Source organism: Erpetoichthys calabaricus, chromosome 12 (assembly GCF_900747795.2).
Source record: "Erpetoichthys calabaricus chromosome 12, fErpCal1.3, whole genome shotgun sequence".
In the NCBI taxonomy this organism is placed as follows: Eukaryota; Metazoa; Chordata; class Cladistia; order Polypteriformes; family Polypteridae; genus Erpetoichthys; species Erpetoichthys calabaricus.
Genome location: NC_041405.2, coordinates 140,990,180 through 141,004,265, shown reverse-complemented (window position 1 = coordinate 141,004,265; position 14,086 = coordinate 140,990,180). Strand labels below are relative to the sequence as shown.

General features: G+C 42.8%; 1 protein-coding gene across 4 annotated transcripts in view; it reads left to right on the top strand.

Annotated features, from left to right (window-relative positions):
- tle2a (TLE family member 2, transcriptional corepressor a) overlaps window positions 1-14,086 on the top strand; it is a 125,646-nt gene that overhangs the window by 60,369 nt on the left and 51,191 nt on the right. For 2 of the 4 annotated variants that reach the window (XM_051935259.1, XM_051935261.1), the window contains exons 5-6: window positions 8,833-8,895; window positions 9,072-9,176. In XM_051935259.1, the coding sequence (XP_051791219.1) occupies window positions 8,833-8,895; window positions 9,072-9,176 (168 nt within the window). The remainder of the gene's footprint in view (window positions 1-8,832; window positions 8,896-9,071; window positions 9,177-14,086) is intronic. The other 2 variants (XM_051935260.1, XM_051935262.1) reach the window with 2 other exon arrangements.

Genomic DNA, 14,086 nt, shown 5'->3' with positions numbered 1-14,086 from the left:
AACTGCTGGGGCCGGAAATAAAAGACAAAGAGTATATGACAAAGTAGAACGTCATAAAGAATTCAAAAAACGTTGGCGTGGTACACATGCAGAGCAGGGTAGAGATAATGAAAGTACTAAAATTCGAAAGTCTCAAAAAAATGATAGTAAAGATTGCATTAGTGCAAACAAACGGAAATTATTACTCGGTGAAATAACGGAACAGTGAAAAGAGATTGAATATATTGTTCAGATTTAAACTTTAAGTTGGAGACTTGTAGATCGTCTAATTCGTGTTGCCATCAGGGAAAAGTAGTGTTTCTTCCCAATGAAGAGGCGTATCCGTGAGAATTAAGATTTGTTGTTTGGTGAAAGTGAAATCCATATACGCGATCGACAGAGACACAAAGTGACTGGTGTGTAGTGCTGGGGGTGGGGGGGAAGATGTCAAGCGAAGCGAGCAGGGGGCGAAGCCCCCTAGTAGTTAACAAAATCAACAAAAAGCAATATTAAGAAAAGTTTTAAGTTTAGATATTAAAACATAAAGTGAGATACAAATACGAAGCTCCAATGGCCAGGCATTCCATCACGGTGGGCCCGATATGCTAAAGGCTCAAAACCCGTAGTACCCAAAGTGCACAGTGCAGGATCAGGAGAGTGATGGTGGAACGTTTGAGTTTAGTAAGGTAAACGGGTACAATGGGGCCAGACCATAATGGGGGCTTATAAACATTTCCTCCTAGTTTTTATTGGATCCAATAACACGCAGGTAGCTAATGTAATTTTTGAAGTGTAGGAGTCCTATGCTGCCACGATTTTAAATGTCTAACAGCCCTTGCCGCCGAAGTTTGGATGTACTGTAGCTTGTTTAGGGTCCGTGCAGAGATACCACACAACACTGTGTTGCAGTAATCAAGTCGTGCGGTGACAAAAGCATGGGTAAGGGTCTCCGCTGCATTATTGGGTGGGAAAAAAAGGATGCAATCTTGAAATCTGCTTAAGAAAAAATGGCTACCTTGGTAATAATATGTCATTCAAAGGAAAGGGTGGGATCATACAATATCACCAAGGTTTTTGACCTGTGCAGATACAGAGGTAATAAAGCCCAGACTTTCTAATGTAAAATTGTCCATTTTCTTTAAAGTACCCAGAGGTGAAGTAATTAAAGCCTCAGTTTTTTCATTATTTAGTGTCAACGTTTTCACACAAACAGTGTTTCATATAAGCCAAACAGGCAACCAATGGAGGAGGAGGAGGAGGAGATAATGTTTATGTAAGTCTTATGTGTAAGTTAACCTGTATGTCAACTGCATTAACGTTGAAACGGCTTCAGCCGGCACCTTTGATTCAGGCACATACCATCAAATTCTTCACGTAGCTCATTGTTGGGGCAGACTGGAGCCAGCGCCAGCAGTTCTGGGTTCAAGGATGGAACAAGTCATGGATGGGATGTAGTTGTATTGTAGGTCCTGCTTATGCATACCGCCATGCTTGACTTTGTAAAGAACTACAATAAAAAAAATTATCTGTGACACATTTTCATACATAATTGTAGTTTAAGCTCAAACTGCTTCACAATGATAGCAGCTATGCCACCTACACTTCAATACCTGTACTCCACCTGAAGCTAAGCAAGTTTAGGCCTGGACAGTACTTGGATGGGAGACCAAATGGGAGAAAAAAGCTTTGGTTGTTACAGGAAGAGGTGTTGGTAAAGCCAGTGTTACCCTTGTGGTCTTTGTCTGGATCCCAGTGTCCCAGTTTAGTGACAAGGACACTGTGTGCTGTAAAAAAACAATGGATGGGTCTTAAAACTGAATTCCTAACTTTCTGTGGTCATAAACGATCTCTGGGTATCTTTCCAGAAGAGTATTGAGTTACTCGATCTGGTCAAATTGCCCACCAAGACATTGTCCATTCTGCCCCCCTAATCATCCTCCATCTCTAGTTGACTATCTCTCGCTCAACCCCTAATCACCTAATAGGTAACGTCTGGTGAGCCTACTGGTGCAAGAATGGCTGACGTTGCATCTTCCAGGCGGATACCACACATTAGTGGTGGTTGAAGTATGTAAAGTGCTTTGAGTAGTTAGAAAAGCTCTATAGAAATGTAAAGAATGTATTAGAATAACGGTTAAATATGTTTGTTTGTTTTTTTTTTGTTTTTTTTTTTTTTTTTTAGTAAATATATTTATAACAGTTGAGAACCCTAATGATCAGCTCAAAAAGAAGTATGGTCAAATGGCCAGGGACAACAGGAAATAAAAACTGAAGTTGCCACGATGGTGGAGACAATAAACCTCTGTGGGGTTTTAAGGGATAGAGACCACCCAGCTTTTTCTCTCAAGGCATTCTGCAGTCCTTGAATTTAGTTTAGGCATAACACACACGCACACACACTCACACTCACGTACGTATTGTGATTAGGAGGAAAACCAGAGTGTACAATGATAAGACCCATGCAGACTGTGCTTATATGTGCTGCATTTGAACCCAAGATGGTGGATCTGTAAAGCAGCAGTGCTTGAACGTTGCACCACTTTACATACACTATCGGTCAAAAGCTTGGAATTGCCAAGAAGATTTTAATGTATTGGACAGAAACTGAACTTTTTTTTTTATTTAAAAATACAGCCAAGACATTACTGGTGTTGCTAATGGCTGTTACTACTTAAACTGAATGATTTTTAGATTATTATTCACATAGCGTTGCAAAGCCCCATTTTCAGCAGCCATTCCTTCAGTGTCCTAATGGTCAGCTCCCTTAGCATTTAAAATGGCTAATTAAGGAAAAGCTAATTGTTTAAAAGAGAGACCTTTGTAATTGCATTAGCGCTGCTGAAGGCTGTTATTCTGTTCATGTTTGATTGTAAGTTGCTGGCATTGCTAAAGTTCAATTCTGGGTTCAAAAATGAAACAGCTTTCTGAAGAAACATGTCAGTTCCCTAAACTTATATGTACACACGTCAGAAAGACGAGAGTGTAGATTAAAGGAAATGTATGAGCGAGAAAAGCTCTGTACAGACTGGCATGTATATCTAACATAACAAACATGCATACATGCATATAATGGGTGGGTGGGTGTGTGCATGTTGTAGAAGAGACCCAAGATAGCCCAAAAAAGGTTTGGGGATCCACCCCATATTGTTTGCTTTCTATCAAAGAGTAGTGGGTTTGCCACCGAGTAACCTATGAGGACTGAGTCCAGAGCAGGAGTGCAAGGGAAAGGCAGGTTGTTGGTTTTATAGGAAGTGGGAAGGAAGAGGAGTGTCCAACAGGAACAAGTGGAAATGAGGTCAGTAAGAGCGTGTGGTCTGGAGATGAAAGTGGAACCTGGTTGGCTTCAGGTGGTTTTCCCAACAGATGATCTTCAGAAGGGAGAACAAAAGACATCAGTGCATTTCGTTAACCCCTGGTCCATCATTGCATCTTTAATTAAGCCCATTGACTCCCTCCTATGCGCAAGTGTGTGACACTGTGTGTGTGTGTGTGTATGTGTGTGTGTGTGTGTGTGTGTGTGTGTATGTGTGTATGTGTGTATGTGTGTATGTATGTATGTAATAGTCTCCCTGTATAGATATAAATAATATAGTGTTTTTCTTTTTCTTTCCCCTTTGCTTGAATTGCTCTCAGTCCTAACATCCCACCCACTCTTAAGTCTTCCACCCCCCACTCGTGCCTCTCTCTCTCTCTCTCTCTTTTGTGGCCCATCTGAAGAGGTAATTTAGGAGCTGGCATATTCACTAACAAGAAATCATTTCCTGTCCCAGGAGAAGGTGGTGATGGATCTTTTTATATTAATCCGCTGAAAGGGGAAAGGCTTTCTCTCTGTCTGGCAGAAGGGGAAGGGGGGAGGTGGATGCGACACGCTGCGCTTCCCTTCATCAATAAATCATTTACAAGCAATTTGCTGTGGAGCTGAGGTGAAGAAGGGGGGGCCGCCGGTGATGGAGAAGCTGATATTTATGAGGAATTGATAGTATGTGACACTCTGTGTCCTGGACCAGTCCTTGTGACTGGTGATGGGGTGCTGATGATGATGATAATGATACATCCCTTCATCATCCTCATCATCTTCAAGCCTCCAAGCCTGGCTAACTGGTTATAGGTCTACGAGTACAAATTATCTGCAAAAGTCTTTTTTAAGCATTGCCTGTTTTTGATTTCTTCTTCTTCTGCCCTCACAAATCAGCAGCTTAGAAAAGAGAGAGAGAGAGGCAAATGTCAGGTGGCAACCTGCAGGCCTTTTGAAAGGGTGTTTTCTTTTTTTTTTTTTTTTTTATTATTATACCCCCACCGGTTATCCATCTGTCAAAAATTTACAAAATTGCTGTGAATTTACAGCAATTTAGTGGAGCCATTTCAACATTACAAGCAAGGACTCGTGCGAATGACTCACATGCGCATATCGTGTATCACTAGCTATAATAAAGATTTAAATTCTGTACTTTTTGTTCTAGGACTGTAATAGGCTTTATTTGGGGCTTGGATGTGGGGGTGGGGAGTAGACGTTATTTGCAGTCTAAATAAAAATATACCTCAAACAGGACTAATACAGTTTAGGATTATGGAGTACAGAACCTATCCAGACAGCACTGGCAGCAAGGCAGGAACCCACCTTGGATACAGCAGTAGTCCATCGCAAGGCAATTTAAATATCAAATATCTTATGAAAAAGAACAAAAGAAATTTGACAAACGAGAGGAGACCATTCAGTCCATCAAGCCTGTTTGTTTAGCTAATAGCTAAGCTTGTCCTGATATCACATCCAGAAGTTTCTTAAAACTTGTGAAGGTTTCTGCTTCAACTCCATGTCTCAGTAGTTTGTTCCCGTGTCCCACAGCTCTGAGTCAAGAAGTGCTTCCTGGCTTCAGTTTTAAATGCACTTCTCCTTAATCTCCACTAGGTGTCGATTATGAGATTTTTTTTTTGTTCTTTATTTCACCTTATGCAATTTCTCGTATTAGAAATTTGTTAGTTTTCGCATACCCCTTGGGGTCAGCGCGCAGGGTCAGCCATTGTACAACGCCCCTGGAGCAATTGAAGGTTAAGGGCCTTGCTCAAGGGCCCAGCAGAGTAGGATCTCTTTTGGCAGTGACGGGGATTCAAACCGGCAACCTTCGGGATACCAGTGCAGATCCTTAGCCTAGAGCCACCACTCCGCCCTGAACCAGTAAGCTGAATGAATTCTGCTAGATCTACTTTATCAGTGCCTTTGAGGATGTTGCAGATCTGATTAGGTCCCCACTCATTCTCCTCTGCTCGACACTAAACAGGTTTAATTCTGAGTCTCACTGTAGGACATGTCCTCAAGTCCTGAGACACACTTGGTTGATCTTCTCTGCCCAGCTTCAAGTCGGATTACATGAATGGAAATCACAGCACACGTCTCATTTATCGGCTGAGTGCCAATTTTTCCAGCTCAGCCGTGCTCGCCCCTTTTTCTGACAGCCAATAGCGTGTCACCTGACAGATTGGCACTTTGCAAAGGGTTAACGGCTGTGGCGAGTTCAGTGTCAATCTGTGCCCTTTAATTCTTTTTTTTTCCATTCTGTTAAGAGTACATAAAACACGAGACGTCAGACCAACGAGCTTCTCTTCTATTTGTGAGGTTCAAAACACGCATGTTCCTTTTTCTTCTTTGCTGCATTCTGTGCACTGTACTGGTGGATGAGCATTCATTGGCTCATTTGGTTGTGTGCTCTCCTGCGTACACCGCCTGTTCCTCCGACTAACGAGATTTTGTCATAGCCAGCCGCAGACTAGTTGGTCTCAGTAGTTGGGTAGGTCATATTAGACGAATGCCGCCTCCAACTGGCTAAGATTATGTAAAGGAAGGCTACTGGAAAAGCTGACAAATGTGTCATGGGCCTACGTTGTACCTGAATGGTATGATGTGTACATTTTATAACTTCTTAAAGTATGAAAGGTCTTATTTTGCCACAATTAAAATAGGCATTCAGATGAACTTAAAAAGCAATGATTTCTGTCATTTAAATATCTAATGGTATTTAGAATTTAATTTTTACTTTCTCGTATACGAAGTATAGGGAAAGTATTGGCAATCGTCCAAAAATTCGATGTCGAGATTTTGATGAATCTCGATGTTTTAGACCTCCCTGACCTTCTTTTATATGAAGTATAGGCAAGTATTAGAATCTTCCACAAATTCAGTTTTGAGCTTTTGATGAATCTCAATGTTTTAGACCTCCCTGAGTCAGAAAATACCATTTTTGGAATTATGTCTGTGTGTCTGTCTGTGTCTCTGTGTATGTAAACATGATAACTTGAGTATGTTTTCAATTAGGTCAACCAAATTTTGCATACAAGTATTAGGTACAAAACGTAGATTTCTATCAACTTTTGGGCTATTTCCGCTAACCGGAAATGGTGCTTTACCTTTTATTCATGCAGCTGCAGAGTCCAATTTATTCAACTTTTATAATAATTGCTCAATATATTATTAATTTGATTTGTTGTTGATGGTTTTTTAATGTACATAATATAAAAATGTAATCATTGTCTTGCGGTTTACTCTTCAAATATCCATCCTCATATCTGAGTATACGAGAAAGATGAGGGGAGACCACTCAAAAAAAAATCTAAAGACTGCGTCATATTGTTAATTTAAGATTAAAACCATTTCCCATATTTGACACAGAATATACTGTAAATAAGTAGCAGTGTAATTATCTTTTCAGTTTGTCGATTCTCCACACCCCTCCCCTCCCCCCAAACCTTAATCTCAAACTCCGCCCATACAATTAGGCTAATTGGCAGTTGTAACCCACCCAGGGTGACTGAATATTCCCTGAGCTGGACCAGTATCTTGTCCAGGGTTAGGAAACGGATGGATGTCATTTTGTCTGCTCTGCTGGTGTTACTAATGGGGATTGATGCTGTCAACCACCCTTTTTAAAAGAAACATGGAGTGGAGTGTAATTAAGGCAAACCACTGACCAACTCTTCCCCTCTCCCCATTTTTGCAGTGCTCTCTGGTGGCTCTTTAATTCCACCTTTGGCACTGGAAATCACAAAATGCTTCTCTGGTTGTAAAGGATATTCCAGCAGCTATGTTTTTTTTCCAATGGGAGTAGTGGACTAGTTATTTTATAGTCGTAAGCCAAATAAATATGTGTTGCTTCGTTTGGATGACCAAAGAAGAAAGAACAGTTGCAACAGAGGGGAGAAAAACCCACCTCTGCACGTCAATGCAGGCAAACAGACCACTGTTGTCCAGTAAGCTGTTCTCCCTCATGGAGGAACTAAAACTTTTCAGGTGGGCCAGAGTGTATGAGGCCAATTGAACTTCTCCACGCCATTAGGGGGCAGCCTACAGTTACTCCCCAAGATCAGATTCCCTCTTGAATGAAGCAGGCAGCCCATTAGCTGTATTGAAGGATAGGGTGTCTAGGAATGCCATTGGCCCCTAGGAAAGCTGTAATGTGGTACCATTTTGGTAAGAGAGAAAGTTATGATGGTATTGATTATGTAAAGTGCAACATAAATTTAGACAGTGGGGGAGCCACTTCAATCACCACCAATGCATAGCACCCACCTGGATGATGAGATGGCAGCCATTCTGGCTTCAGTACATTACTATGCTTTAGCCATTAGTTGGTGAAGATGTGAGGGGGAGAGGATTAGGGGGGCCAAAATGACCAGGCTATGGAGAGCAATTTAGCCAGAACACTGGTGTCTACTCCATTCTTTTTTGAAGGATGCCCAGGTATCTTTAATGACCACAGAGAGTCTGGACCACTGTTTTATATCTGAATTGGGGTCACTTTCTTACAGCACAGTGTTCCTGTCATTGCACTGGGGTATTGGGATCCCCATCCAGACCACGGGGTACGCACCCCCTACTGGTCATAACCCCTACCTTCTCCAGCAGCAACCCAAATATTTCTAACCAAGTACTGGCCGGGCCTGAACACGCTCAGCTTCAGGTGGATTAGCTGTTCTAAAGTGCAGGTGGTACACCCATTTAGGGTATATGCCCAGCAATCCTAAAACCTGCACATACCCGTCTTCACGGGCCTAAAGCATCCATGACCACGGAGAGCCCGGAGCTCGATTTTACATCTCATCCAAAGGGTGGCACCACTTTTACAGCACAGTGTCACCGCACTGGGGCTTTGGAGACCCTATACAGACCACAGAGGTAAGCACCCCCTGGTGGACTCGCCAACACCTCTTCCAGCAGCAGCCCAAGCTTTTCCTTGTTGGCCTCCCATAAATGTACTACCGAAGATTTTAACGTGCTTAGCTTCAGGATGGATTACGTCTTTTGAAGAGCCATTGTGCCAGAATCATACATTCGGGGTCTGCATACTCACAGGAAGACAATGCACAGGAGATGAAAGTACCACGCTCCTTATCCTAGTTTACTTAGGTGAACTTCACCAAATCAAACTCATGTAACTGAGGCTGTGACGACAGTAAAGCTAGTTATGTTACTTGGGACTTTGGGATGGATGCACCACTGGATGGACAGGCAAGACCCAATACGGGCAGGAGGGTTTCGTTTGACCATCTCACTTTGACATCTACCATGCCTCCCTTTACAATTTTTTTTTTTTTTTTTCATAAAAAAGTTTTTACTTTATTGTGATTTGGAGTCTGGAGAGGAATGCCTGGGGGTGTTCCATCTCATTTTCACTGGTCAGTGGACCCCCCTCGTACTTGTTGAACATATTTCCTCACCACCATTCAGATTGTCCCTGAATGTTAAGGGTGCCTTATTGAATGTAGTGTTTGTGGTGTGCCAGCTGAACCCCTGTGGTTGCAATGACACTTTTTTTAAATTAAAAACCGTGTGTGAACGCTTTGTCCTTCCTTCTCTCGTTACAGACGGAAATAGCCAAAAGGCTGAATGTGATCTGCGCACAGCTGATCCCCTTCCTCTCACAAGAGGTAAGTCCTATTCTTCTTTTTTTGACCGTCTCAATAGCCTCCCTCGCCCAGTTTTCTTTTTGTTTAATTGGGATTGGGGGAGGAGGGGGGCTTCGGGTTATTTTAATATAAGCTTTGCACTAAACAAATGACCCAAAACTTCACACATTACTTGTGTTTTGTTTTTCCCTCTCCAGCACCAGCAGCAGGTGGTCCAGGCCATGGAGCGCGCCAAGCAGGTGACTATGGGGGAGTTAAATGCTGCAATAGGGGTACGTGGACTCCCCCCTCTACCTCCCACAGTGTGTATTCATCTTTTCATTCTTTTTTTTTTACCCCTCATTGATTGCTTCAGTTAATGGTTTTGCCTCAAGAATCTGTGTAGGCGGCGGGGGGGGGGGGATTTGGTGTTATGTGTACTGTGGGTACTCGTGGAAACATGAAGTGCAAATGCTTTGTCAAGGCGCCAGCCTGCCATGATGCTTTTCGCCGTGACTTGACCCGGAAGTGACGCAACCGGCATCCCAGCAATAACTTCCACAATACGTGAAAGCTCTCGGCATCATACGAGTTTACATTTTAACTAACAACTGCTTTATATTTATATAGCGCTTTTCTCACAACTCACAAGAACCAATTTTGCTCAACAAAGTATTTTGCTTTGATGATCTGGTTTATACAAGAAATCCACACTCCTGTAGAGTGATGCTCCTGCCCTGCTATTAGTACAAAAGCACATTTCTGTGTTAGTCTCTTTTTAAAGGTATGTAAAGTGTTGAGAATTGTATGTTATCACTACTGTATATTGTGTCCATCAATTTAAAACAAACTACAGTAAAAGACACATTGCCATTAATCCCCCTCGCTTCGAACATGCGTATCCAATGTAATATGAAAGAAATCAAGTCCACAAAATCAAAAAGAGTTGGTGAATGACCCCGTATAATGTCCAGCGGACGTTGTAGAATAATAATGAAAGCGATCAAAATCCAAAGCGTTTGACAACAGACAGTTGGGAAAAATGGCGATTTTTATACAGAAAATAATGGTGATCGGAAATGATGTGGCAGTTAGTGTTAACATAATTTTTCTTCTATGAGTTTGATGACAGAGAGAGAGAGACGTTGATACCATAAATCAACCCTTCGTCTTGCAATATTTCCCTCTCCTCATGGCTTGTTGACTGCCTCCTAAGTGCACGTGTGTGACACCCATTCTTACCCCTTTCTGTAGCAGTTCTGGAAGTTTTCTTTCGCGAGGGTCTTTAGTTGCTGTCTTGATGTCTTGCATGTCAATCAAGATCCAACATCAAGGTGAGGATGGTTGTGTTTTTTCACCTTGAGGTTTGTACCCAGAAACGACCTGAGAAATTGCAAATGGTTTCATCCTCCATCATGACAACACTCCGTGTCTCACATCGCTTCAGGTACAGCAATTTCTGTCATATACAAACATTACGGTGTGTCCTTCTCCACCTTATTCACCGGATCTGGTACCATGCGACTTCTGGCTCTTCCCCAAAGTGAAAATGACCATGAACGGTAAACATTTCAAGTCAATTCAGGACAATCTAAAGAAAGAGGAATTCCGGAACTGCTTCAGAAAGAGGCACGAACGAATGGGACAAGTGTGTTTGAAGTGAGGGGGATTAATGGCAATGTGTCTTTTAGTGTAAAATTTTTTTTTTATTTAAACATTCACTGTATTTTGGTTGGTGTTGCATTTCAATACAATTAACACATTAGATTGCATTTAATTTTGGTGTGAATAATATCCATAGAGCTGTCTCCACCAGTGACGTGTGGTGAGGTTCATGGCTGGTAAGGCACCGACTCCTTCAGAGTCAAATTTACAAATATCTGAACCCACAAGAGTAGCTTGTTCACAGACTGCAGGCTGCTTTGTAAATTTTTCTTGTCCCAGTATCCCATGTTAGTCCAGACATTGTCACAAGTTGAGATCAAAAGGCACGAAAAGCGGTAAATGTGTCTTTCTCTAGGACAGCCACACAGCCAGTCTTTTCGGTTGAAAAGAGCGAGTTGTCTTTTGTCCCCTAGTTTGAAGCAAACCTTTTTAGCTCTGGTGTTGGTCTTCTGTTAATTATCACTTCCTGCTTTGACTGAAAGTTTAGCTTTGAGAAATTTTTAAGCTTAGTTATACAGTATAATCTTCCATTTTGGCAGTCAGTCGGAACAAAAAATAAAAATAAATGGACTGCTATAGTGCACTTGACTTTCTGATATCACTAACTTATTGGCACCCAGGGCTTCTGCGTAAAAGAACAGCAGCAACGAGCACCTGTTGGGCTCACATGCACCCCCTTCAGTGCGGCACAGTACTGTCTGCCTCACCCTGCACCTTTTCACTGCGGTTTTGTGTCTGATCAGCAAGACTAGATATGTCACATGCATTCATTAAAGATATACTCCCTGACTTTCCACTGTCTAATAAAAACGTGTCTGCAAACATTATATTGGAGACATACAGAGAGACGGCAACAGACACGCGCCAACTGCATGCATCGACCCCGTGTGTGAGGGAGAGCACAGTCCGAGGTAAGGTGAGGCTCGTCGCTACCTCATCTCACATTTCTCCACTGTATTTCAACAGGAAATGCGTAAATTCAGCGATTTTTCACTATAAAAATGATCAAAATTATTGTAATCATACAGAAAACAAATTTATAGCACAAATTTATTATTAGTTTACTTTTCATGATGACCTCCCCTGACTTGCACGTTTCTGGTCTCCACGACTAAAGACAAAGTCAAACCTGTTCAGTTTTATCGAATCAACTCCCAGACAAGATGGGGTGAGTCACTGGGCATGTCACATTACAGGACCGAGTCAATGGAGTGTGCCAACACTACGATTATATAAATAATAATCGCTGAAAAAGTCACACAACGTGACATTTGGAAGCTAAATGAAGCCCTAGATGAAGATTTAATGTGCCAATGTTAAAGATGAACTTGTAGCGGACTAAAAAAACCCAGCTAAGATTCTCACTGCCTTTGAAGGCGATTTATTTATTTTTTTCAGTGGGGATCTCGGGAACGCACCCACCCTTGGCCCAACTCTCACACACACTCTTAGAGACAAAAAAAAAACGAAATAGGAGTTATAGCTATAAATTAAATATAGCTATAAACACTACAACCATCCCACCCCAGTTCCCTTCCGGCGATACACAAATTCAACAATAACAAAATGACTAACAAAAGCCACACACGATGAAGGCCATGAAAAACGCCAACTGATGGAATGAAATGATGACGGTAGTCCAGATATCCGCTCGTTCAGTCCTTCCGGTATTTCCTGGTGAGATGATGACATGTGAATGGGATAGGGAGCTCTCCTTTTTTTACAGGTCGACAACAACAGTCCTCATGCAGCGGGATAACATCAGACAGTCGATACACCGAAAACAGGAGACGATCGAGGACCAAACAAGAATCCATAGATAGTAAACGGGAAGGCAAACAGACAGGCGGCTCAAGATACGAAACAACTAAAGACTTCCCTTCCCCTCAGTGTAACTGGCCTCCTTGTCCCCAGCAGCCCCTGCCCCCTCGGCAGACGACCAATCAGAACCACTGCAGGAACTGCTGGGAGTTGAAGTTTTTACTCTCCTGTAGTGCTGCTACAAACTGACACCTTTTTAAAATTGCTTAATGCCATAAATGCAATGGATCTTCTAAACTTCTTCTCCCCAGATGTGTGTGTCGCATTGAATATATATTTTATTTTTTTTTTATTTTGCACTTAACACTGTGGCCGAGGCTGAGCGTCCTTGTAGTAAACTGATGTTGATTTGAAATGACTTGACTTCAATGGTGTACAGAGAAACACTGAACAATCGTGGGATCCTGGGAGTTTATCTGTCAAGTGAATTTTGCTGACATTTATTAATGGCTTCACATCCGCAGTTTGGTAAGATCGGACTGTTTACTAGATTTATTTTTATGTGATCTTAGGAGGATGTTTTGTTGCATTTTGTTTACAGCGTTACAAAATACGGGCTGGGACACGTTTGCTTTTGGCCTGAAGTGTTACTTAATATACTATTTGTAGTGCTCAGTTAGTAACGCTTGTGCTAAATGGCCGATATGTTGTGATGCTACTGTGAGGTTCATTAGGATATTTCTGTCCCGGGCCCACACATGTACAGAGGTGTCCCTGCCTGCCATTGTTGCTGACACAGTAACTCAATGACTGGAACTTAGAGTCCAGCTCAGGGCGGCGAAGGAGCAGTACAGGAGAAAGCTGGAGCAGAATTTGCAGAATAACAGCGTGAAGGAAGTGTGGGATGGGATGAAGATCATCACTGGCTGCAGCTCGAAGCGGGGTGCCACCATCGAGAGAGACGTGAAGAGAGCAAACCAAATGAACAATTTCTTTAACAGGTTTGACCACCCTAACCCACTCTCACCTCAGAGTGCTGCACCCTCCACACATCCTTCTGCTGATACCAGCATAGGAGAGACATCCCCACCCACAATTACAACAGCGCAGGTGAGCAGAGAGCTGAGGAGACTTCATGTCAGCAAAGCAGCGGGTCCAGATGGAGTATCGCCACGACTGCTGAAGGTCTGTGCATCGGAGCTGGGGAGTCCTCTACAGCGCATTTTCAACCTGAGCCTGGAACAGGGGAGAGTCCCGAGGCTTTGGAAAACATCTTGCATCACCCCAGTCCCAAAGGTATCGCGTCCTAGGGAGCTGAATGACTTCTGGCCTGTTGCTCTGACATCACATGTGATGAAGACCATGGAGAGGCTGCTGCTTCACCACCTGAGGCCACAGGTTCAACACGCCCTCGACCCTCTGCAGTTTGCATATCAGGAGAAGGTGGGAGCGGAGGATGTCATCATCTATATGCTACACCAATCCCTCTCCCACTTGGATAGAGGCAGTGGTGCTGTAAGAATTATGTTTCTAGACTTCTCTAGTGCCTTCAACACCATCCAACCTCTGCTCCTTAGGGACAAGCTGACAGAGATGGGAGTAGATTCATACCTGGTGGCATGGATCGTGGACTATCTTAAAGACAGACCTCAGTATGTGCGTCTTGGGAACTGCACGTCTGACATTGTGGTCAGCAACACAGGAGCGCCACAAGGGACTGTACTTTCTCCGGTCCTGTTCAGCCTATATACATTGGACTTCCAATACAACTCGGAGTCCTGCCACGTGCAAAAGTTCGCTGATGACA